Raw genomic sequence first — 27225 nt, 5'->3', positions numbered from 1 at the left:
GATCACACGCCAAGGAACATCGAGATCAACGAACTGAGGCTCCACAAGCTACGGAAAGGGTCCGCAAAATTCGCCAATGCAAATAAGTCCAAGCGGTTCCAATGCCAGAAAACTATCTCAGAATCCGGAATCGATAACTTGCCAGAAAATGATCCAAATGCTTTGCGGTTTAGGAATAAGGAAGATGATCATGTCCTCAAGCAAAATCCAGCTCCACAAGATCCGGTGAGCAAAATGCAAGAAAATGCAGAAAGAAATGATGAAACTGCAAAACAAAAAACAAACTTAAAAGAAATATTTTTGGTTGATGCAAGATTGCCAAGAACCGGGGATGCTCCTGCATCAAAGGAAGAAGCCCTCCCAACGAGTTGCAAGACACAAAACTTGCTACCATATGACTATAAACCTTTGGCCATTTATACTCTGGACTCATTAGAATGTTTGCAAACTTTTCACCGAGCTCTGAGTTATCACAGTAGTCGCAACACATGCCACACTAGACACAACTTGAGACTCGATAAAATACAAAACTCGCTTGATCGAGCCTCAAGTGAAACTTGTTCCTTCTTACCTCATCAAATCATCTATCGGCTATATTAGCCGAACACTAGACTGAGCACCAAAATGAAGACTTACTCGACGCTCGGGGAAGCAACTTTACTCATCCCACCAAGTCCCAAGTAGCTTTGTGTAACGCCCCCATACTTCCCTTTTGAATGTGTGACCGGCTGGAGGAAAACATCTAGGATTATGGGGCCATTTTACATGATAAGGAGCACATAAACAACTTCAGCAATGGGTAACCGGGCCAAAAAATCATTTGCAAAAAAGGATATGTTCGCCAAGGGATACTCAAGAATTTCCCAAGGCATAACTTTGATTCTTTCAATTGGGACCATCAAAATTTGAAAAAAAATTGAGGGTGCTAACACGATGGTGGGGCACAATGAGTCTACTTTAGAGTAATCATGTTCTAGATATTCTTGATCCTCCTTTAGGTGATGATGTTGGAGTACCTCCATATGTTTATGTTGCAATTTCCACTAGACTTTTCCCCAACCAAGTGCTCTCATGTGTTGTCCCTAATTGAGGTCATAGAGAGGAATTCTCATCCTCTCTCCTCAATCTAAGAATCTCAATAATGAGGTTTCTCTAATTGTTGTCCAAAGACAAAAAAAATTATTGAAACGTGTTTCAGTTCCACAACAAGGTAAACGGTGTGAGATTTACTAGTTCAAGGTTGGTGATTTTTAGTGGTGTTGCATTTGGTCTTGTCTTCCTTGATGTAATTGTTTTTGGCTTCTTTTGTAGCATTTTTTTTGTAAATGGTTTTGGCCTCTGGTTTCACTTTTATTTTTTATTGTTCTCATTAACTTGTGAGCTTGCCTTGTAATACAGTTGGGACCCTTATTTCTAATTTTATCTAATCAAAAACATAAAAAATGAGCACTCGCAAGATGGGAAATAAAGTTTGGTTACCCTTAGATGAGAACTACTATATGGATAAGTCAAGAAAATTAAGCCACTTCAATATGTACCTTTCACTATTTTGGAGGCTCTGAGTGAATATTTTTAGAATTGATCTACCATTTCATGAATAAACATTGAGTTGTAAATTGTGAATAGTTTTGGCTTTTTAAGCCCATTATATTTAATTAAGACAAGAATCAAATACTACCTTCTTTAGAAGACTTTTATGTGGATGAAAGAAACATACTCATAGAGAATGTAGTTTTGCAAAAGAAAACAAGGGAAACCAAAAATGGGACTCAAGATTCTCGAAAACTGGGAATAAAAGATTAGAGGATAAGCAAGCTAAGTGGAATGCCCAAGGAAAAGTGGAGAAACATTCTCCCACTTAGTGTCTCATTAAGCTTTTGTATCCTCTCTAAGAAGGGAGATGTAATCTAAAAGGATTTAGATTTAAAACTTGAATAGTGAAGTGGATTAGTGAAACAAACAATATAAGGAATAGAATGACAAGAAAAAAGGGTTTGCAAAGTGAATACATAAATTTCCATGCCTTTGGGTTGAATATATGCTAAAGATAGTCCCAATTAGAGGGGAAATCTACTAACATAGAGACAAAATTGAGCCCCAAAAAACAAGCCCCAATTGTTAAAACTCATAACTGAAACGAAGCAACGCCCTTCACTCCCAACTGCTTAATGATTCTCTTTGAGCCCAACAAAATGTTGGAACATCACCAAATACTATATAGAGTTGAGAGTGTGTTTTAATAAAGCATGTTAATCAATAAATTATAAATAAAGCATATTAGCTAAATAAGGCTCAAACATTTATTGTAAACTTTGAACAAGTAGGAAAGGTTTAATAATAATGATAATGTAAAGAGACACAAACAATTAAAACAACAATAAAACAATAACAATACCAAACATAAATACGTTGTCCAAACATATAATCACTATAAGATGAAAGTGGCTTAAATATTTGATAAGGCTAGAACAATAGTAGTAAACACACAAGTCAAACAAGATAAGGTTTAATATAATAATGTTAAAATAGGAAAATGTTTAATTATATTGTTATAAAATAATATCATTATGACATAATTATATTATGTAAAAAGTTAAATACATATTGAATTAAACATAGAATAGCAACAATATTAAGAATAATGATAGAACCAAATAAATAAACAAAAATTGATAAGGAATTATATAACATGAAAAGAAGTTACCATACATAATTATGTTAACAATCCATAACCAAATACATTTACAAGAATTTTCATAAATCAAACGCCTCTTTCATTTACATATTGATTGTTGGCATTGTTATGTGTTTTCTTATGCTCATTCAATATTTCTATTAGATTCTACTATAGAATACAATGGATGTGGATCTAAACATTGTTAATGCATGATAGCCTCGGTAAGATAAATGATTGAATGAGAGATAAATGAAGTCTCTCATTCAAACATTTATTATCGTGAGGGGGCACAATCAAGTGATGTCTTGATCGGCCATGTCCAAAAGACATGGCCGGTCAAGGCATCGCTTGACCGTACCGGGCCCACTACATATACCAAATGAAATGTGTGAGAATGGACATTGAAATAAAAAATGACGCTCCTCTCCTGCAACATAAAAGAAGACAATCAAATTTATACAACAATTCAATGATAGATAATACATAGAAGAAGATAAATTTAAATTTTCATCCACAAAATTAACATGGTATCAGAGCCAAATTTCCTTCTATAAAGCCTAACCGCCTGAAAGAAGATCCGATTAAGATTAGATTGATATCTCCTTGAAAGTCTCGAATATGGCCACATTGCAAGAACTTGTCCTCTCAAACTTAAACTACAAGCGTCCCTTGCTGAAGTCAGAAATTCAGACGTATGTTCAGAAAAATATGTTCTCTAGAAGAAACTCAAGATACCTTGTGATTGAGAGAGAGCTTACTAATCAAGATTGAACATTTCTGAGGTAAAAATTGTAAAAATTGATTATTATTATTAATACTAATAATTATTTTATGGGCCCTGTGTAAATCATAAGGGAGTGACGACTTCCAAATGATTTCCACTTGTATTTTTGAGGTTATTGGAAGGTGACGATCTTACAATAACTCAAGATTGTGGATAGAATCGCCGACAGAGGCAATCCATGTAAAAGCTTGTGGATAGAATCGCCGACAGAGGCAATCCACACAAGAGCTCATGGATAGAATCGCCGACAGAGGCAATCCACGTAAGAGCACATGGATAGAATCGCCGACTGAGGCAATCCACGTAAGAGCACATGGATAGAATCATCGACTGAGGCAATCGACGTGAGAGCTCATGGATAGAATCGCCGACTGAGGCAATCCACGTAAGAGCTTATGGATAGAATCGTCGACTGAGGCAATCCACGTAAGAGCTCATGGATAGAATCGCCGACTGAGGCAATCCACACAAGAGCTCATGGATAGAATCGCCGACTAAGGCAATCCACACAAGAGCTTATGGATAGAATCGCCGACAGAAGCAATCCACTCAAGAGTTTGTGAATAGAATCGCCGACAGAGGCAATCCACTCAAGAGTTTGTGAATAGAATCGCCAACAAAGGCAATTCACATCTTGAAACTATGGTCCCAAGATAAGCATCATATGATTTATGAATATTGCTCCCAATACCTTTTACATTTATCTTACCTAGCTAAGAGGGAGTGTTAATGCATGATAGCCTCGGTAAGATAAATGATTGAATGAGAGATAAATGAAGTCTCTCATTCAAACATTTATTATCGTGAGGGGGCACGATCAAGTGATGTCTTGATCGGCCATGTCCAAAAGACATGGCCGGTCAAGGCATCGCTTGACCGTACCCAACCCACTACATATACCAAATGAAATGTGTGAGAATGGACATTGAAATAAAAAATGTTCCTCCTCTCCTGCAACATAAAAGAAGACAATCAGATTTATACAACAATTCAGTGATAGATAATACATAGAAGAAGATAAATTTTAATTCTGATCCACAAAATTAACAAACATGAAGCTACCAAAATATGAAACACCATCCATATCTATACCATTTTATGAATCTGCTTGTCATTTACACTAATGTTGGTTGCTTGTTTTACTTTGGCATGCATGGCTTCACAGTTTTCCCCTTATTTTGCACACTTAAACCTTTGCCTCTTATGCAACAATCTAGTGTTCAATTTGAGTATTTTTGTTCAAGAGTTGGCATTCAACTTGTACTTGAATTGAACTTGAGTTCCTATTCCCTAGTTGTTTGGACCAAATCCATTGTCTTTTTGTTCCTAATCCCGAGTCAAGATTATATAGGAGACTTTGATCCTAGATCAAGTTGGTTAGAGTTACCTCAACCTCCAATTTCAAAATTTTATATTTTATTATGGTCCCAAGCCAACCCATTGGTAGTTGCACAAAATATTCAAATTTGAATGTTAGGGTGTATACATGGGCATAGCCCTATATAATTTAGAGATGCATCCAAGAGTACTTACAAGCATTATTCATGTATCATTATCAAGCATCTAAAGTAATCCATACATTGACATATACATAAGTAAGGACAAATACCTAAAGCATTTGCATTCTATGTGGTGTGCCTTTAATCTAGTTCAATCATTGTTGAATCACTATACTAGGACCTAACTATAATCAAGATAAGTCATAGATTCCCCAAATTGATAGCAAATCTTAATGGTGCTTACAAGCACCAACCAGGTCGAGTACCTACAAGCAACATATTTTGAAGAATAGAAACTGTGTTTAGGGTAAGAGTTGTAGGATCAAGGCTGTGTAGAAGTTCAAAGCCATGAATATGAGGATCAAGGTAGCTAGTGCGACTTTGGCTCCAAACAAAGCAAAATCATACTCCAATCCGTTGGAGCCCTGCTGATGCAAACTTGATGGCAAATGCAGAAGTCAGACCAAAAAGTGCACGTTGCAACGAAGTATTCTGTATCACAGATTAAGCTAATAACTTCTTTTCCTTTGTCAATGTAAACACATATTTTATTACTAGTCTAAACTACTTTATCTAATTTAATTTGAATATTGTTTTCCTTTCACTCTTTTCTCTTTCTAGAAAAAATATTTTTCTTCTTGGTTTGATTCTTGGGATTAATCAATACTCATAACAATGTCTTGTATTATTAGTTTTTTTAATTTTTCCCTGATGGGCTCTTTGTGAACCATTCAACTTTACTAATAGATCAAAGATCACCTGAATTGAGAGTAGTAATAATTTTTAAGTTGTTTCTAGTTCCACTGCAAAGGCTTCACCTTAAAACATCACATGCCTTTTATAAAGGGAAAAAATACAAAATTTGCCAGTCATTTCCAAAAGTTAGTCCCCAGAAAACTTCAGTCCTTGAAATTGCCATAACAATATACCTGCAAAAACTGAATTCCACATAAGTTCAAAAAAGATACAAGTAGATCTTGGCCAAAATCGAACTATATGTTAGACTGAATATGTTTGGAAGTTTTAGAAGCTAAATATTGAATTATTTTACTCAACAGCTCCCAAAGTATCTCTCTTTTCTAAAATGCCCATAAAGATCCGACGCAGCAATAAGTAGCCACTATTTTAGTCATTAAATTCAAATAACTGCTGACAGTTACAAATATTGCCACAGAACAGCCTGACTTAGGTGTACATGGGCTGCAATAAAGATGTCTCAAAGGACACGAAAAGGAAATTCATCCAATTGGCAAATGCACCTACTGCTAACCTAAACATTACCGGTATGCAAGAGCTAAAGTCAAGGTGAATAAAGGAAAAGAGGAGAACTGCAACAGCCCAATACATCTAAAAAGCCAGAAAACAGCAAGAAGGGCCTTTCAGCAAGCATAGGTCATCCCAGTTCTAGTGGGGATGGTTCAGGTATCTGACTTGAGATCCTTGTGATCTTGTACCCCTAGTCACTTTTATTTGCAACTGCATATGCATAGGTATTGAGATGGTATTTACTATGGCAAAAAAGAAAATCGGTAAGACATCTTAAAATGAACAAAATGTTGAATCAGATTGACCAGGCTCCAACAGCTCATGGGCACTGAATTCTTATATTACTGATCAACATAATTGAGGATCATAGCCAAATCATCCCTTAAAACAATATGTTGGAAGTTGTGTTCCACGCCCAAGGCAATTCCATAGAGCAATTCCCATGCTTCTACAAAATTGTTAGTTTTGGTGTCAATGGAATCACAGTTCTCTATGATACTTACTCTAAGAGTCCCTAACAACTCCTCCAGCCTCACACAGATTACAGTTGAAGAACTGGGTAATTGGGTCCCACAACCTCACTTTTAAAAATCTTTGATTGTTAAAAACTAGGAAATCACGGCACTTCAGGTAATAATCATAGCAAGATAACAGTCTATTGATAGAGGGAGCATACCTTTCAAAATCTTAAACTCGTGTAAAAAAGAGAACAAAATAAGGTAATGTCATTGCTCAGAGGGTAAATTTTACCAGGTTGCATGACACTGTGTAATCTGGACAACAAAAACTCTAGAGCAGAATGATTTTGATCGAACAAAAATTGCCAACAGTAGTGAAAACGATGAGCGAGAGCTGGATATTAACTCAAGAATGTAGGTAATAGTAAGTATTATTGTCAGAAGTTTTATATGTTACCTCTAAAACAAACAATTTGATGCTACTAGCCTAGATAAGATTTATGACCTCCTGACTATGTCAAAAATAAGGCAATCATCAGACTTTCTAGATGCACAATGTATTTTAGAAAGACGACAGAATCTCTGAACCAACAATTTCTGAGATGTATCAGAGCCAAGGAAAGATAGTACAACTTTTGTCACTATTTTGATCTCCCCCAGTCTTTTGAAAGTGATTTCTAGCCAGACACCTTGAACTGGTTGAGCACATTTCCTAGTGGCCTTCGGCAGAGTTCTAATATCAAAATTTCTAGCTCTTTATTCCTAAACGTACTGTTGGAATGCTAGAAAATAAGCCATTTTAATTTTTAAATGACTTCCTCTGTCATCCAAGAAGAGAATTGTTAACCCTAAGATCAAAGTTCTTAGTTTACCTCATCTACTCCATGATAGCCAACTTCAAAATAAGACGGGTGAAATGGCCCATCAAACTACTAATAAAGAATGAGTCCGCAGATGAGCATTATATTGCTGGCTTATTAGAGCTCCCAAATGGTAGACCCCAATGATAACTCACAACCTACTGAAAATTGGCTCTTTTAATTTTGACGGTGAGGCTGCGAGGCTTGCAAGAGACTTAGCCAAATTTGTTCTATCAAATGCTTGAAACCTAGGTGAGAAAATGATTTAGATGCTTTAGGCATTGACAATGAGAAACAAGCTTCATTAAATTGTTCAAAACAGGATTAGATGGTTTAGTGTATTGAAGATATGCGGATAATACTATCCCTTTGTCAGGGAAAGCAAAGGATGCAAATGGCTTATAGCAAGGACTCCAACATAAATGAAGCAGGTGTGGAAGCATTGCAAGTAAATTCACACAAATATGGACATTTAATACTTTATAGATAATTTTACCCTGGATTTTTTATATGGCATCGTTTACCAAGCACATTTGAAACAGCAGAAGTCAACTTCAAATTTACTTGACAAACAACATGCTATCACTTCAAGGTCCTGACAACACAGCCATAGAGCCACCTCATTGTGATCGATTATAACTATGTAGATTGAAGGGTCAGTGACACAAAGCATAGACTAAGCTGGAAAGAAAAACAAACTCAACAGTTCCAGGACCCATCTGACAAGCAACCTGCAGAAAGTCTCAAGCACAGATAACCTTTAGGAAAAATCGGCTGGTTCAAGAAAAGGAAGAAAACCTATGGGTTATAGAGATACAAAGGACTCTTCCAAAAATTCAAGTGACAATAAAGACAGGAAGATTGAGAACTTGATTGTAACCTCTAAAGCTTCTTGTTATATTGCCATGAGAAATATTGCTCTATTGCATATGATACTTCTCTTTAGGTAGAAAGTCCATTATATCTTCTTTCAGTTTTTTCATGCAATGGTTTTGCTTTATTATCTTATTCCTTAAATGAAACCTGTTTAATATATGTATCTTATTGCTCAGTTAAAAGCCTCTTTGTATATGTATACTCAACCGGCTCACCTAAGGAATAAGATAAATAAAGCAAAATCATTGCACCAAAAAACAGAATATGAGAGTTTGCATGTTTTGGCATGCATTATTGGGCCTGCTACCACTTCGGTTGAAACAACAGTCCTTTTTAACCCTGTTCAAATTTTGCTTGTTTTCTCAGTCCTCTACGAACAGCTGCAATTTGTTTTACTTTTTCACCTTACAAAGATGAGCTTTATTTCTTTTAAGTTTTATTTCAGGAATAACAATTGTCAGAAGAAAAGGCCCTATTATTGCAACACAATTAACAAAAAATATATAGTAAATCTGGGAGACTGCAATAACCGAAGAATATACCAGAGACAGAGAGTATTGACCAGCGAACAACAAAGGAAGAATTGCGTAAAAATAATATCCTGTAGATTCCGACTCACTACATGATGGGATGACAAGCATACACTTAAAATGTCACATTTTATGACTATTTCTTAGTAGTCAACGATATTAAAAATGTGATCTTAATCTCAGAAGAAATTCTTTCATTCTCTTTCCAGGATGTTGTCAAGATTTGATATTTTTACACAATCCAGATGTTTCTTCCATACACCTGTTGCATGCAGATATAAGAACAAAAGTGCACAAAAAGATGTTTTAAAATTTAAACTACCATGTCGAGTGATTCTTGAGCTTTTCCCATTGGCCAATTTATCATCATTATGATGTTTGGAATTTGAAAGAGTGGTTTCATATGCAGATTGAGTTGGAGACAAGTATAATAAGAATATCCAAAAATATGAGCACAAAAGAAAGTTTTGAGTCTCAGCTCGTAAACTTAGAGAGATTCACACTTAGAAAATTGAATTCAAACCATGGAAACAAATATCTAAGACTGTATTCTTTGTATGAATAAAAACTAACACATTTCAGCAACTTTGCAGGTTAAACACAATGCTCCTAACAGAGGGGTTTACTAACATCGAGGCATATCCCAGTATGAGGCTCATCACTGCTTTTGTTTATTTCACTTTAAAGTATATTATCATTGTAGATAATAACCAGAAACATCTTTAACCAATTATCGATTTTAAAAACTGTAAGCAATTACATTCTGTTTACTAAAATTACATGTAACATCAAGACACTGCAACAATACTAATTTATGATACTAGGGCTGATGGATTTCAAGTTGAATTGTAAATAGGTCCAAAACAATGCACCAATGCTAAATACCTGTCAAAAATGGAACTTCAAAAGAACAATCTAAATGCTGAATATGTTGAGTTATTGATAGTAGACTTATACTGTCACCAGTCTGCAACCTCTCATATTGAATTAATGATATAAACAACTTCACAATTAGAAGCTCAAATCATATTTTCTAGTAAAGGGAACTCTGTTTTTGGGTCAATATTTTAGTCAAAACCTAAAATTCCATAGTCGATATGCAATTCGACAAATTTTCTATGTTACCCCAAGTTTCTAGGATGGGCTTGAAGGGTAACATATATAAGAAAGCTTTTTTGGGAGGCACAGGGGACAGCTACTAAAAAATAGGGAAAATTTTAAGACATGAGAAAATTTCAAATAACATTGTATTCAAACCTTCCTAACAAAGAACATTGTATTTAAGGCCATAGATGTGTGTCATGCTTCTAATCCTCATCTTAGTATGTGGAAAGCTCGCTCGAAGAAATATCCATGTCATTATATAAACATAGAGCCAACCAAATCGGATTCTGACAAATACAAGTAATGCTATTAGAATATGGCCTTGTTACTTCTCTCGGAAAGATGGGAGAAAACTTGTCTTAAAACTAACAACCTTGCAAATTTCCAATTAATAGGATAACTCATTTGAATACATCTTGGTTCAAATTTGCAACCTGAAATAATATCAAAGTAGCACAGCAGCACTTGAATTCTGAAATAAAATAAAGACAAGAAGTTGCAAAGACCAAGCCATTTCTTGTTGGGAGTCATCTTGAACACACTTTCCATGATTATCCCAATCTAAAAATTGCTTGAGGACAAGCAATTTTGGAGAAGGCAGACTGTCATGCCCCTAAACCAAATCGCAACCACTATTATTATCAAACTGAGGCAATAATAACATAGGAGGCCAAATAGGATAAATATTAAATAATTCCTAGGCAGCGAATTCCAAAAGGGTCGACTAGGTTAAAGACAAGCCGACCCTAAGAATATGAAAATTAAAACATGTTGCAAGCAGCGCCTAAGAAAAGGAATATTAGTCATTGCTGGTCAGCTGTTTCCCTTGACTAATATTAAATAAAAATCTTTTATCTTTCCTTAATAGCTGCGATGAAAGGGCCGCAGTTGTAAAGTGAAAGGACAGCAATTGCAAAAAAGGTGTGTCTCTTCAATACCAAAAGGTACGACCCTTTCCACCATGATGGGTATAAACTTAAAGGGAAAGGAGCATAATTTAAAAGAGGCATCGAATGAATGAAAATAGGCATTTGATCTATAATCAGAAAACAAAACTGACTTGAATAATAAGGCAGCAATCAGGAGACACGATCCTCTCTTTTCAAAGAGATGTATCTCCCCAATAAGATATGAAGGTATAAAGGGAATAAGAAATTAATATGCAAAAACAGGGAATGAGAAAAAGTAAAGATCAGTACTTCAGATCATTAATAAATAATCAAGGATCAATCAAGAGGAATGTCCATTGAATCGGGAAAGTCTGAAAAGTAACCAGCAATATGCATATACCTGTATAATTCTAGCAAGTTTCTCAAGAATCATTAAATAAGTTTGTTTCAAGGGATTGATTGCAAATCCATCAAGAAACATTAGTAATTATTCATTTAATTCTCCTACAAGCAATCATACCTGGATTAGTGAGGGAACGTGGTAGGGAGGTGCAGCAGTACCGGTTTTTCCCCAATTAAGTAGCCCACCCTATGGGCCAAGAGGTCAAATTGACTTGGTTGGTCATTCTGCGCTCTTGGGCTTATTTGTGAGGAACACGTATCTGAGCGTCCTTCAATTAAGTATCCCACCCCAAGTTAGTTAGCTTGTGGGCCAAGGGGTCGAATTGACTTGGTTGGTCATTCCACACTCCTAGGCTAAATTGTGAGGATAGTCTTTGGGCATCCTACCAGGCCTTCCCATTAAATTCCTACTATGATTGGCTGTTGGAAATATGCTAAGAATTGGATTCAATGCATTTAGGATACTATGTTTTTCAATAGGAATTATTTGTATATGATCATAGATCCTTGATATTAATGTTTGATATTGATTGGTTACAATTTTCCCTAAATTGGATTGCAGTTATGTAATAGAATACTATTTGTAAATAAAATTGTATTGTGGGAATTGTTACTGTGGGCAAAATCAGAAATACCCCCAAATGTGGACATTACAGATTTTGTTTTAAAGATATTTCGATTTGAATATGCATTGTATATGTGAATAGTGAGCTACAGAAAATTCTAAATCTCCTAAAGCATATGTTGAATGTATAAGCCACTGAAAATTAATAAATCATTGTCAATCAATTTTTTCCTCCAAATTGTAGTTTGATAATAAAAAAGCAAGTCTTCGTCTGCACAATATATCTTGGTGTAGCTCCCTCTGAATTTTTTGTTGCAAACAATGACACTCTACATGCTCCCCCTTCCCAAAATTTCTTTTTGGCAAATGGGCACTCAAATGAATTATGTGGCTGTCCTCTTTCACCCACACCATTCCAATGTATGCCCTGATGAATCCTCAACTGAGCTTAAAACTCTTATATTTCTTTCTTTCATTTCATGTTTATCATTGTCATTGCTGCTGCCCCTGAAAAATAAAAGAATGCAAGTGCAAACTAAAAAAAAAATTGAAAAAAAAAATCAAGAATTTATTCCTTGCAACTTAGAAAAAAAGCATAAAAGGAAAAAACATGCATTTACCTCTACTACTACTGTCATGTCCCGACCAAACAGTGAGGCTCAATAAGAAATCATCTTACTACTTTAAGACTTCATGATTTCTCTCCCTAGGCGCCAATGATGATCTTAATAGATAGTCCGTGGTTGCCTTAGCAAATTGTGGGAGAGAGGAATTACAGTATACGTATTAAAGTGATAATTGCCTTCGATCGAACTTCCTTCCAGCATGCAATTTCCTCCAAAACAAAGAAAGGATTACTTTACAAGGTGATTAGGCAAGGAAGGGGTGCGATTAGTAGCAAGAGTTACAATCTGGCAGCAAGAGACATGACCCGCTCTAAGGGTCACAATCACAAATAAGAGACATAACCCTCCAAATCCAATGGATGGATATAAAGAGGCAATGCCCAGCAAGCAAGGAGTGGGAAAAGATCCAGAATGATCATACAAGCAGCAAAGGGATTGTGTAATAACATCTACACCATTGCGATTACAAGGCAATCCAGGAAAAGGGCATTGCAAGTTTGAGGTTAAGAACAGATTTAAGGAGGATATGTAAAGACCCTATGAGCAGAAAATCTCATACATTCATGAGCAGAAATCAGACACGTATTTGGAGCAGTCCTAAGGCAAAATTTTGTGAAGATTTCTTTCAGATTTGAGAAAGATCAATTGGAAAATATGATCTGATAAAAGGAGCAGAATAAACTGAATTTGTCACACAGTAAGATACAACAGTCCATTCCAAAATCAGAAGCATCGAATAAAAGCAGATCTGATAAAAGGGCAAAAACTGGGGCATTTACAAAAAGGGGGACATTACAAGTGGTATCAGAGCATGTTCCTGCCAACCTGAGGGAAAGCAGTTAATGCAACTCAGTCAGCGAGCAATTAAGGCTCTAGAAAGGGAAAAGAGGAAGGCTACCCACCAAAACAACACAAAGTGTTGTTTGTAACTAGGTAAGATGGGTTCGGATTGCCTTAAGGTAACATCCGAACCCATATAGGACTGGGTCCTATCCTAAAGGGGTAATGTGCCCCCAAGTTGAGCCCAGCCCTATACCTACACGCCACCCTAAAACACTCCACACCACAATAAATAAACTGGCGCCAAAAAGGAGGAAGGCCGACTTGAAGTTAATAAAGGTTAAGGACTCGTATAAATTAAGTGAACTTGCAAATACAATTTAATCATCCATGAGATCAGCAAATTAGCTCTGAAAACAAGAGGTGCGAAATCACCAAAGAAGATTGTGCGAACTTGTCCAAGGATTGGGCGAACTTTTCAAGAGGATATAGGGCATTTTGGTGCAGACTTGAAGTATGCAAAAAGGGCAGATCTGATACATAAAGATCAGATTCAGAAAAGCAAGCTAAGTATTGTATTTGTGCAATAAGAGTGAATACATAATCTGACCTGTGGGTCTTTAATGCTGGGTTTTTCCTCCTTGGAGGTTTTCCCAGGGTATTTGTATTTGTCTCTTGATTCCTTGTTTCATTCTTGAATCTACTTAATTATAGTTTACTAAATTACAAATCTGATTAATAAACTAGGGCATGATTAAATATTACAAATCTGATTACTGATCTAGGGCACGAATTTAACATGGTATCAGAGCTAAGGTTATACTAACCCTCAGATTTCATTGCAATTGATTTGCACGAAATGTTATTCTCAATATTTGGCATCGAAAGTCATGATTTTGCACAGCATGAACAAGGAGTATTAACATTATCGACTATTCATGTGTGCTGAAGCGCTCATAGTTTATCTGTTCGTGGGTTCTCTTGAAGTCGTCAATTCCTTGATTGGCACGGTTGCTTCATGGTCGCAGCAGTTACAGGATATCTAAATCTTTCAGTCCAGCGGCAGCGAGAGTGAGATACCGGTGTGTTATTTGTAGCTACTTATATGTGTCTGGCGCCTCACAACGCAGGCACTAATTGATTACCTCATTTGAACCTGGCAGCGGTAACATTCCATTCAATTGTTCATCGATTCCTTTCTTGAGCATCACTGTGGTGGGAAGATAAAGGGCAAAATATATTATTGGCATACTTCATATCGGGTTATTAGGCTGGGAAAATCTGAGTAATTAGAATTCTGGTTGCCATTTCCAGTAATACTTTCCTTCTGTTACATACCTTATTTTCAGATCTCTGGAATGCAAAGTGTATACTGTGGAGTTATTACCTTATTCAGACTTTCAGAGTTGTTGATTTTCAGAATTGGTCTAAATCCTAGATTGGTATATATTTCATGATTCTTAACCCTTGATGTGATCCGATCCAATTTTAATAATGATTGAATCTTTGATGGTATGGTAGATTTATTAGACATGCAACTACTATTTTGTATTGCTAACAAAATCAATTGTATTCCCACCAATCTGCAAACCCTAGCTGACTGTGCTAAGGCACATCAAGAGGAGATTGTGAAAAATGGCTTTTGAAGATAGACTGCAAAGATAGTTTCTTTTGGGGAAGATTTCGGTTCCAGTGTCAGTGTTATCTAAACATCAACAGGTGTATTTTTCTTAATTCCTTATTAAACCTTGTGATGAGAGACTTTATGAAAATTAAAGGTTAAGTATTCCTGTTGAATAACTTTGTCAATTTGTTTATATGGGGTTTCTTTATCAAGATGTAATAATAAGGGTTTCATTATCAATATTTGCTTCTTATGGGTTTGTGCTTACTTAGTTTTGTAAAACCCCTGTTGGGTTGTGTGAAAGGAAAATGATATTCTCTTTGAATTAACCCGTGTTGGGCCAATCATGTTTTGAGGTTCCCTGTGACAGGTGTTTATCCTTGTAGGTCTACAAGCAAGTTTGTGCCTGTGTTATCCCGAGTTACCATCCTTATAACATCCTTGTTGCATTCGAGCTCATGTCATTAAATGTTGTGACAAATGCAGTTTTATTATGTGTCAGTCATCTGTTAAAATAATTGCATGACAGGTTGCTTTCAGTTAATTGGTTATGATGATGCTCCTTCTTACATAGTAGAAGTTAGAATGTATTGTTGTAAATAGCATATGTAGGAATAGTGAAAGATGAACAAGTCAGTGATTAGCATTGAGATCTCTTCAGGCTGAGGTAAGCATTTTACTCATTAATTTCTTCTACTTCCACCAAAGCTGAATATAATTAGGATCTTGTTCAGCAAAGTATGAAGATTCTGTTCAAATTGATATTTATCAATCATATGTATGTAGTCAGACTATATCTTGTGATTGGGTTTCTAAGAAATCTCAATTTCAGTTGTTCAATTTGAAAGATGATTTGGCTTATGTATTTTGCTTGCTTAAATCTGATCCTTTCAGGCATGGTTGTATCTCAACCTCTCGAGGTTAAAGATGAAGGTTTTCTGAAAATTCACCTTGCAGAAGGTGAAAGTAAGAGAAAAGCAAGTAGCATCTTCAGTGTTATATGATTTATGGTTCCTTTATTGATTCTTATTTGATTAAGGATTAAGAGGGAGCCCTATCTTCAATAAAGACTTAGTATTAAAGATCATTTGTTAAGTCTAGGGTATTTTGGTTTTTGATGTGATGATTTAACTCTATTCTCATCATTGGAATATAAGGAATAATTAGCGCAAGGATCTAGGATTAGAAATATGTCAAGGATCTAACCAAATTATTCCAAGTCAAGTATACTTTTGATATTTAGAATAAAGGATTGTAAACCTTTATGAAAACTAACATTAAGATTGAGGATGTCTGTAGCAAAGTCTGATTTTGCAGATCCATCTGAAGACAAGCAGCTGATTGGTGGATGTCTCAGCTAATTCATGATCAAGGTTGAAGCATGTTGTTGCTGCCAAGCATATCTTGTTGCATTTTGAAATCTCAAATGATTGTGAACAGAAGACTGTAATCACCTCAGAAGGCTAGCTCAGATTCTGAAGTGTCTCAGATAAGGGAAGTCACTTCAAACTCTTGTTGTAACTTGGATACCCTATGATCTCTTAGAACTACAGCAAACAGTCCTCAATGACACTGAGTATTGGTGAAGCTGAATTCATTGGAGCATGAACTGTATCAAGGAAATTGTGTGGTTTTTCAAATTCTTGTTGAATGGTTTCTTATAATTATTTATTATCAGAGTCGTATAGAGTTACCTAAAAAATTCAGTGTCTTATGGCAGGATAATCTTGTGTTGCAAATGTTCTCACCAAGTCTTTTGAAGCTTGAGTACTTCAAAAGATAGACCTGGAGTTGTGGAGATCACCGCCTTGATTGAGAAGGAGTCTCAACCTCAGTGATACATTGTGCTTCATCAACCACCCTCTATGGGTAATGTAAGGTGGTAGTGTAATCTTCTCAGGGAGAAGAGAAATTGTTACCATCCTCTGCGGGCAATGTAAGATGGAATTTCATCCTATGCTTGTGTGTTGGATGGACAGTGTACTAGATAGAAGATTATGTTTATTCATTCCTTGCTTGTGTGCAAAATGGAGGACTATGGTTTATGTAACTTCATTCTATGCTTGTGAGCAAGATGAAAAATTATGATTTTCTGATGTTACATTCTTCTCTGGGAGAAGATTAAGGAGAATACTCGTGTGCAAATAAAGTTGGTGCTGCAATCTTCTCTGAGATAAGATTGAAATGGAAGCTCTTCATCATTCTTAGCAGGCAATGAATGGTGTATATGCATGATAGATATCATGGAAAGAGTCCATGATGTGCATATATATACTTGTGTTTGTATTCATGTCTTGCAGATGTACATGATAAAGTTCTGGATTCATCCTCTACAGGCAAGGCAAGATGAATATTATTAAAGGATCCATGATGAGTTACCATTATGTGATTTGGTTACTTATTACTTATGGTTACTGGCTATTTGTTGTGTTCCTCTCTAAGGAGTGCTGGCTGAGTTCAGATTACAGATTGCATAATGAATGTAGTACTTCGGGTATCTGCTTCAACTTGAGCTCTGCAGTGATCTCTTGGGCATGTAGAAAGCAATCTTCCGTAGCATTGAGCACTACAGAAACTAAGCACATTGCAGCATCTGTTGCATCCAGAGAAGCAGTGTGGCTTCACAAACTCCTTGTTAGATTATTTGGTCACGCTAGTGGTCCTACCACCATTCATTGTGATAATCAAAGTTGTATAAAAATGTCAGTAAATCCTGTGTTCCATGACCAGTCCAAACATGTGGAAACGCACTATCACTTCATTCGGGATATGGTGCAAAGAGGCGGCATTCAACTAAAGTACATTAGCACAGATGATCAGGTTGCGGACATTCTTACCAAACCCTTATCCAGGGTGAAGTTTGAATACTTCAGAGACAGACTTGGTATTGTGGAAAATGAAACCCTGACTGAGAGGGAGCTCCAATCTCAGTGACTCTATTTGCTGTGCTTTGATCATTCTTTGTTTGTGTGCAAGAATGAAAAGTATCCAATCTATGCTTGTGTGCTAGATGGAAAATTGTAAAGACCCACTTGTATTACACCTTCTATGCTTGTGTGCTAGGTGGGAGATGTAATTCTATGCTTGTGTGCTAGATCCATTCTATGCTTGTGTGCTAGGTGGGAGATGTAATTCTATGCTTGTGTGCTAGATCCATTCTATGCTTGTGTGCTAGATGGAACTCTAAAGGTTCAGATTATGTATTCTCTTCTTCCCTAGTTAAGAGGGAGTGTTGTTTGTAACTAGGTAAGATGGGTTCGGATTGCCTTAAGGCAACATCCGAACCCATATAGGACTGGATCCTATCCTAAAGGGGTAACGTGCCCCCAAGTTGAGCCCAGCCCTATACCTACACGCCACCCTAAAACACTCCACGCCACAATAAATAAATTGGCGCCAAAAAGGAGGAAGGCCGACTTGAAGTTAATAAAGGTTAAGGACTCATATAAATTAAGTGAACTTGCAAATACAATTTAATCATCCATGAGATCAACAAATTAGCTCTGAAAACAAGAGGTGCGAAATCACCAAAGAAGATTGTGCGAACTTGTCCAAGGATTGGGCGAACTTTTCAAGAGGATATAGGGCATTTTGGTGCAGACTTGAAGTATGCAAAAAGGGCAGATCTGATACATAAAGATCAGATTCAGAAAAGCAAGCTAAGTATTGTATTTGTGCAATAAGAGTGAATACATAATCTGACCTGTGGGTCTTTAATGCAGGGTTTTTCCTCCTTGGAGGTTTTCCCAAGGTATTTGTGTTTGTCTCTTGATTCCTTGTTCCATTCTTGAATCTACTTGATTATAGTTTACTAAATTACAAATCTGATTAATAAACTAGGGCATGATTAAATATTACAAATCTGATTACTGATCTGGGGCACGAATTTAACACAAAGGACTCACAAATGGAGTATGAATTGAGGGGTTTCATGGAAAGAAACGAACATGTTGGTTTTAATTAAGGAAAGGAGCGGATTCCAATTGCCTAAGGCAACATTGGAATCCGCCCCTTAGGGCTGGACCCTTCTCCTCTCACGTCACTCTCTAGGGCTGGGCCCTTTTCCCTCACGCCATCTTCAAATAGGGCTGCGCCCCTTTCCAACACGCCACCCCCAAAATAGGCCCAGCCTCCAAAAGGGATACGCTACACCTTGGCGCCAATTTACCCTATTCAAGGCCGACTTAATTAAAGAATAATATGGGTATAAATAAAGATATAAAGTGAATCATTATACACTTGAACACACATATCATTTTATGAAATTCAGTCTGCCATTATAGCTAATGCGAAATACTTCTGAAAGGTGCGAATTATCTCCAGTCCACTGTGAAACTTGTAGCTCCTCTTTCTCCATCATCTCTGCTGCTGAAAGTGCAAATTCCATTCAAGAAGAGGTGCTGGCTCTTGCATATAATCTCAGATCTGCAGCAGACTGTGTATATTGAAATATCAGATCTGATTGTTGAAGTGCAGACCTGGACAGCAGACTATAGACCTATTTGAGAGCAGCTTGTGTGCTGACCTATTTGCTAAGTGAACTGCGTCATCAAAAGCCCTAAGAGATAAGTTGTAATCAGAAAACTTTGCTTAATTCATAATCAGATCCAAGGATCTTTCTGGCTGGGTTTTTCCTCCTAGGAGGTTTTCCCAGGGTACTTGTGTGTTGTGAGTTCATTTTTGGTTGTTTCTCTACTTATGCTTAATTCTGGAAATCCTAAACAGCATTCAACATTAATCTAAAATTTGTATAGATTTCTATTTTCTGAACATTGCATTAATCTGAAAGTCTAAAACTAACAGAACAAACAACCCAAGCATTACTTCAAGCCCTTCAAAACATAAACAATACTCTTAAACCAAACCAAAGGCGTGAAAGGGAAGATACCCCCAGCCAATCCGAGAACAATCATGAAACTACAATAGGGTCAAACCGAAGCACAAATAGACCCCCCTTCTTAAATGAAGAGGGATCATCAAGGGAAACTAGAGAAATCAATAACCCAACTATGAGGGAACTTGCCATGGAATATGCAGGATTGGACCCCAAGGTGAAAAGAAGTTTTCCATTCACAACATATTGTGAGGCTGGAATGAGGAGCACCCATAGCAAAAGAGATAACCGGCCTAACCTAAGTGTACAAAATAAAATAGGGAAATTGTCCATCCCAAATTTTGATGGGTTAGGTAACGTTACAGCCCATGCATGGCTGCAAAAACTAGAAACATACCTAACCCTTTGTCCCATGACAGAAAGGGATGCCATCACATTTGCCATTTTACACTTAGAAGGAATGGCCCACGATTGGTGGCATCATGGCCTAGTTACCCAAGATCACAAGAATATAAAAACCTATGATACTTTCAAGAAAAGACTTATTGAAAGATTTGATCAAACACATCCCCAAAAATATTTCAAAGAACTTACAAGGATCAGGCAAAGGGAGACTCTTGAAGAATATATCACAGAATTCCAAAGGTTCGCCATTATGGTTCCCAGGATATCTGAAGAAAGGGTCACCTACCTATTCATAGAGGGACTAACAGATACAACCCAAGGACTAGTGAATGTTTTGGATCCCTCTACTCTCTAAGAAGCAATCCCTAAGGCTACTCGGCTGGAAGCTGCCCAAACCAAGGGACGAGATCACTCTAAAAAGACAACATCAAAGGATAAGCACTTCCATGACAAGGATGGCCGTAAGAGGACATTCATTCCTCATGATGAACGAGAGGAACTAAGGAAGAAGGGTCTATGCTTTGACTGCAAGAAGAAATGGGAACAAGGACACACTTGTAAACAAGATGAAACCAAAGAGAAAAAGGTGTGCTACAAATGCAAAGATGAACAGAGGCACGAGCACATCTGTAATCCAAAGGACCTTAAGCAGAAAAACTTGTGTTTCAAATGTAAAGAAATATGGCAGCCAGGGCATAAATGTGGGAAGAGAAGCCAGGCCCATAATATTGAAGCGATATCCAATAAAGAAACAAAAGATGAAGAAGAAGGATGGTAAGATGGGGGGAAACAGCTATAGGATTCCTCACTAGGTACAGCACCGCATATGAGATGGCAGAAGGCCACATGAGGCCAAGAGAGATGGTATAACCACTCTTGGGCCTAGGGTAGAGGATCCCTTGGGTACCCTATCATGTCTCCTTATCCTAACCCTTTATGATTGAACACCCTTAATAAATTTAATTGATTACCCCAAGAGATGGATCTGGTTCTGGTTGGACTTCCTGCCTCTTGTGGGCTAAGTAATGAATTGATCACCCCAAGGGATGGATCTGGTCTTGGTCCTGGTTGGACGTTCCTGGCTCTTGTGGGCTAAGTAATGAATTGATCACCCCAAGGGATGGATCTGGTCCTGGTTGGACGTTCCTGCCTCTTGTGGGCTAAGTAATGAATTGATCGCCCCAAGGGATGGATCCAATCCTGGTTGGACGTTCCTACCTCTTATGGGCTAAGTAATGAATTGATTACCCCAAGGGATGGATCCAATCCTGATTGGACGTTCCTGCCTCTTGTGAGATGTCATGCAAATGGCCATGACTTGGATATTTCGTGCTCTCGGGCTTAGTTGGGTTGGGCAATTTACCAACATTCTTTTGAGTCTCCTACCAAACTAAGCAATGATTGGTTATAGAAAAATTAGCTAGTCATAATGTTTATCATAATTTGCTCATTGTTTCTTAAATCATTAATGGTAGATTGAGTAGCATGTTATTGATTTGTTGTTTCCTTGCATAAACAGGTTGATTCCAAAATGTGTTAGGGTAAATCTATGGATGCATTCTAGTCAATGAGAAGGATCTAACAATACTTGTCTTTGTGTGTATCGTGTCTGCATACATTCATGTGTATGCTCCATGTTTTTGTGTGTATACTCCGTGTTTGGCATATCTACTACATGAATATCTATGATTACTGGTTTTTATCATCATGAATTCTATCTTTTGTTGACCTAGAACATGAGAATAACAAGAGTAAACCAAGAGAGATGAGTTTATTTAGGAAATTACATTGCAAGTAAGGTCTTAGATGTGTGTCATGCTTCTAACCCTCAGCTCGATATATGAAAAGTCCTTGTGATAACACAAAGATCAAAGTAACACAGCAAAAAGGGGGATTATGAACTAGGCTCCATAATCATCCCACTATTGCTTGAGGCCTAGCAATTTTGGGAAGGGCAGACTGTCATGTCCCGACCAAACAATGAGGCTCAATAAGAAATCATCTTACTACTTTAAGACTTCACGATTTCTCTCCCTAGGCGCCAATGATGATCTTAATAGATAGTCTACAGTTGCCTTAGTAGATTGTGGGAGAGAGGAATTACAGTATACACATTAAGTGATAATTGCCTTTAATCAAACTTCCTTCCAGCATGCGATTTCCTCCAAAAGAAAGAAATGAATAGTTTATGAGGTGATTAGGCAAGGAAGGGGTGCGGTTAGTAGCAAGAGTGACAATCTGGCAGCAGGAGACATGACCCGCTCTAAGGGTCATGATCACAAAGAAGAGACGTAACCCTCCAAATCCAATGGATGGATATAAAGAGGCAATGCCCAGCAAGCAAAGATGGGGAGGAGATCCAGAATAATCATACAAGCAGCAAAGGGATTGTGCAATAACATCTAAACCATTGTGATTACAAGGCAATCCAGGAAAGGGGCATTGCAATTTGAGATTAAGAACAGATTTAAGGAGGATATGTGAAGACCCTATGAGCAGAAAATCTCAAACATTCATGAGCAGAAATCAGACACATATTTGGAGCAGTCCTAAGGCAGAATTTCATGAAGATTTCTTTCAGATTTGAGAGCGATCAATTGGAAAATCTGACCTGATAAAAGGAGCAGAATAGACTGAGTTTGTCACACAGTAAGATACAACAGTCCATTCCAAAAACAGAAGCATCGAATACGAACAGATCTGAATAAGGGCAAAAACTAGGGCATTTACAAAAAGGGAACATTATAACTACCCTACTTCTCCTTAGTGCCCACTGCTCGTTAATGCTGCAACTTGCTCCTCACAATAATATTTTTCCTCCAACATTGCTGCTGTGATTTTTTTTGGGTGTGGAATGCATAAAGAAACTATGCTTACTTCATTTAGAGTTGAGAGTGGCATGGGGAGCCCAAAACACAACACATAATTTTACTTCTTAATTAAGCTAGGCAATTTTTATTTTTGTTTTCTGACTTTATTGAAGAGGGGACGGCCAGCCATCCCCAAATACATGATGCCGTTTCCTGTCCCCACTTCAAAATTTGCTAAGGAACGAGAGGCAGTGGGTAACATCTCCAAGGCATTCCCGTATTCCCAAATGTCCCCAGTATGGGTACACATCCAAAACTGCAGGGGATGCATCTTTGGGAACCTAACAATTTCTTAGGCAAGAAAAAAAAATCATGTGTGACTTGATTTTCAGAAACAATTTTTAGAATGTTTGAATGGTGCTATATATGTTACCCTTTGATTATTTTTAGGTTTTTTTAAAAGTGTCTAATTCACCCATTATTGATAATTTTTTCTTAATTCTAAAAAAAATTGCTTCAAGTTATAAATTTTAATTATTTAAGGTAACACACATCACAAAACTGTATATAAAAGTTTGGTCCCTAATATCCCTACATTATCAAGGGATATTTTTTATTCCATATTTGCCCCATTTCAACATCTTTGTTTAAAAGCCTTATATTGACATAAAATTTAGATATTGAATCACCATAAATATTATATATAAATTTAAAATTTTATCAGTGAACTGCCAAAAAAAAAAAATCGGTACAAGAAAACAATATTGTCATCTACTGTAAAATTTAATTTCCAATATGAAAAAAACTAGCTAGGTTGCAATAGTTCTTTGTTGTGATTTCGCTAGGGTTTCAATGGAAACCCCATGAATTCATTCATAAAATTTACTATGGCACAGATCATAAATATCTTATAAATTAAATCCAAAACCTAAGATCCCTCTTTTTCTAGCATCATGTGTATTGATATAACAAAAAGGTGAGAAGAAACAGAGAAATCCTTATCATACCTTAAGTAATTCCTTTTGGACATGACCAAGAGTCCGATCTCTTACAAGAATACAACAGTACAAGAGTCCCCTGGTTTGTACAATGCAGCCTAACAAGATTTCATATCAATTGATGTCTGCCCCACCCAAATTGCCTGAAAGTAAAAGGGATGAGGTCTGGTGCGGGTTTCTTCTTATATCTTCAAAGTCTTAAGATCCAAGGAAGGATCCAAGTGAAAGAAATGCCAACTCATGTTGTTAAATGCAGGAAAGAAATCACTAGAAACAGTCAGGATTTCAAACTCATGGACATGCTCTGCAATGGCCAAAACATATCCAGGAGGATTCCGAGACACAGATGAGTTCTCAAGATAGCTGTTAAAGCTGTTGCCAAAGAAAACAATTCTGTTCAACAGCAGGGCACTCCAATTTACTTGGAGCACATTGTCATAGAGAAACGCCTCACAGTGAGGCATGAAAAACAGAGTAGGCCTGTTGACTGTTCGCCTCCCCTGCTCATTGATTTCGGCGAAAGTGCACCCTAGAGACTTTATAACTCTATATTCCGATGCAGTCACAATTGGGTCAAACACCTCTATCTCACCCACCCAACAGAAACGCTGCTTCAATAAAAGTGCGAGAGACAATTGCAGGCGTGACCTCTCCGAATCGCCAATGCTCCCGATTCCATACACCACCATTTGAAGCTGTGAATCCATTCCCACCACTCTCATTACACTGTTCAACACTTCAGGGCTCTGAAGTTGCTCGAGAAGCTTCTTGTAGAAGGTCGACTCAGCTACCTTCTTCAGAGAACTACGCATTCTACTCATTATTTTGTCATCTTCATCGGAGTCAACTGGTTCAGTTCCCCCTGCTTCAAATGCGTAGGCCGCCATGGATAAATATTGGGTTTGGTCAGAAGAACCCGTATCAATTTTCCGGGGTTCTCTGTACCTAGATGCATTGTTCTTCTTTTTCCTCCCCACCACCACAGTCCATTCCATTGCAGCATTGTCTGAATCCCACGTTTTTAATGACCCCTAAATCAAAATTATCTATGCAAATGTTTCCTTGAGATCAAAACTAGGGGCAATTAGCAAATGGCGTAAAACGCAAGAGATCTACATACCTTCGATCATTGTTTCCTTGTTTCGGCTGATAAAGCGCAGGAAAGGGTCAGTGGTAAAAATGCCCGCACACCATATGGTCTGGAAATCGCCGCGGCAAAAGATGCCCGCAGACCATATGGTCTTGAAATCGCCGCGGCTAAAGATGCCCGCAAACCATATCGCATCGGCAAATGCGGAACTTCGAGACTCAGAAATGAAAATACTTTTTTGGATGAATATTCCTAATTAAATTTAATTTGAAAACGATAATAGTATAATATAAATAAATAATACAAGGGTGCTAGAGAAGCCCATTGTCATGCCCATATTTTAATGATAATACATACACGCTATAAAAAAATAAAAATAGAAAGAAGACCCTAATTTAATTTCATTTTGTATATGTCCAACAATTATCTTATAAGTAATTCAATTTTGAAGACTTCAAAGTGAGTCACGTTAGAAGGTCGAACAATTTGGAGGCGGACATTCTATCTAAATGGGCTTTAACCTTTAGTGAAATTGGTGAAATGAGATTCGAGGACCTTCAGCAAGTTTTCATTGAGGAGATTTAATTTTTTTAGAAATAACTAAAGATTTTGCAATATCTTTCTTGTACACTTCAAGTACAAATAGTGAAGAAGTGTTGTGGTTTTGGTGGCGAATATTTATGATATGCAAGTCATTAATGATGGATCTTGAGCTGATGGGAGTTGAATTTAATTGTCGGTCCTTTTCATTTTTCACTGTTCGAAGTTAAGGGAGAAGCGGAGGTGGAGATGCATGTTTGAGTATTTTAGCAAAAGTGGTGTTTCTGGGAGTGTCGACGGTGGTGGTGGTGTGCAGGGTGGTGAAATGGAAGCGAATTTCACCCTACGAACACGCAAACATTTATGCCCCTTCTACAGGGATTTAACAGTGAGGAGGCTGCGAAGTTTTTTCAATTTATGGGATGAGCAGTTTGTTAGAGTAAAGGTTTTAATTTAATCATGTTGATTAAATTACCTTTATTCCTCTCTTAAGATTTCACTTTAGTTTGCATTTGTGACATTTAATAATTATATTAATTATTAAATGTCTACCTATTAGGGTTTCTTTTAGGGTTGCACAATATCCTTTTATAAGGATTCATCATTGTAATTTATCTCTCTCTTGGATGAATACATTTTTCAGCTTTCAGAGCACCCTTGCTTGTTTGTCTCCATCTCTTCTTTCTGTGACAGGTTATTTGCATGCAGGTGATCTTCGGGGTTTGTGAAGTTGGCTTTCTCAACTTCTACATGGTATCAGAGCTCCAGACCTGCTGCTTCCTGTTCGTCTTCTGAAGAATTTGGAGCTACGAGGGTTAGATCTGACTTTCAGGTTTTGGTTGCATCAGATCTGTGTGTCTTCTGTTTTTTATTTTGGAATAGGGGTATTTTTTTTTTCGGTGCACTTTGAGCCCAAACGGACCTCATCGTTGAGCTCGTAGCGCCCAAAAACCCCTATTTCCATATAAAATTCATCCGATTTGGACACAGTTGCACCAGAAGGCAAATTTTTTTTATGCCCCAAGGCCGTACGGCCCCAGGGCACGCAAACCGAGGCGCAAAATTAAAAAAAAAATCAAAAAAAATATAAAAATCGGCATTTTTCGGTTTTCGGCAAGCGCAGCCAGTGTTAAGGCCAGCGCCGCCCCCGCCCAGCCCGGCGGCCACCGCTCGGCCGCCGCCGCCGGCGGTATCCTCCGTCGCGCCGCCGGCACAGCACCCGCAGCCCGCCCGCCGCCAGCAGCCTGCGCGCCGCCGCCAGCCCGCCCGCGCCCAGCCAGCGCGCCGCCCGCCGCCAGCTGCGCTGCCCACGCGCCACCACCTCTTGCGCCCGCCCCTGGTCGCCCAAAGGACCAGGGGCTGACTTTTTTAAGCCCTTGAGGACTTAGGGGCCTGTTTGGGCTCTTTTGGAGCAGTTTTACTAAATCGGGTATAACTCGGGCATTTTAGCTCGGATTTTCGAATGAAAATAGGCGTTGGAAAGCTGGTTCCGATCCCGATCTAAAAGATGGAGATCTTTTTTTCTGATTTTGCCGTTTTATAGTGTTTTTTGCCAGTCAAAGTCAGAACAAGTTTTTTGCACTCCAGGAGCCATATCTTTTGCATAC

General features: G+C 37.6%; 1 protein-coding gene across 6 annotated transcripts; it reads right to left on the bottom strand.

The window, feature by feature from the left end:
* Positions 1-5715: 5715 nt before the first annotated feature.
* On the bottom strand, positions 5716-25313 carry LOC131064003 (protein SENSITIVITY TO RED LIGHT REDUCED 1). 6 transcript variants are annotated; one of them, XR_009111193.2, is made up of 3 exons: positions 25109-25313; positions 23998-24994; positions 5716-5898 (listed from the first exon to the last, which is right to left on the bottom strand). XR_009111193.2 is itself a non-coding variant. In XM_057998011.2 (2 exons), exons 1-2 carry the CDS (start codon positions 25116-25118, stop codon positions 24171-24173), a joined length of 834 nt encoding a protein of 277 aa, XP_057853994.2. In that variant the 5' UTR covers positions 25119-25313; the 3' UTR covers positions 23886-24170. The 6 variants fall into 6 exon arrangements, 3 of the variants coding, with proteins under 3 accessions (XP_057853994.2, XP_057853995.2, XP_057853996.2); XR_009111192.2 differs by having other exon boundaries at positions 5716-5889; XR_009111194.2 differs by lacking the exon at positions 5716-5898 and adding an exon at positions 9914-10341.
* Positions 25314-27225: the final 1912 nt, after the last annotated feature.

The sequence above is a fragment of the Cryptomeria japonica genome, chromosome 11, assembly GCF_030272615.1.
Source record: "Cryptomeria japonica chromosome 11, Sugi_1.0, whole genome shotgun sequence".
NCBI classification, from domain to species: domain Eukaryota; kingdom Viridiplantae; phylum Streptophyta; class Pinopsida; order Cupressales; family Cupressaceae; genus Cryptomeria; species Cryptomeria japonica.
The sequence above is the reverse complement of the archived record's forward strand: the minus strand, read 5'-3'. Positions and strand labels throughout refer to the sequence as shown.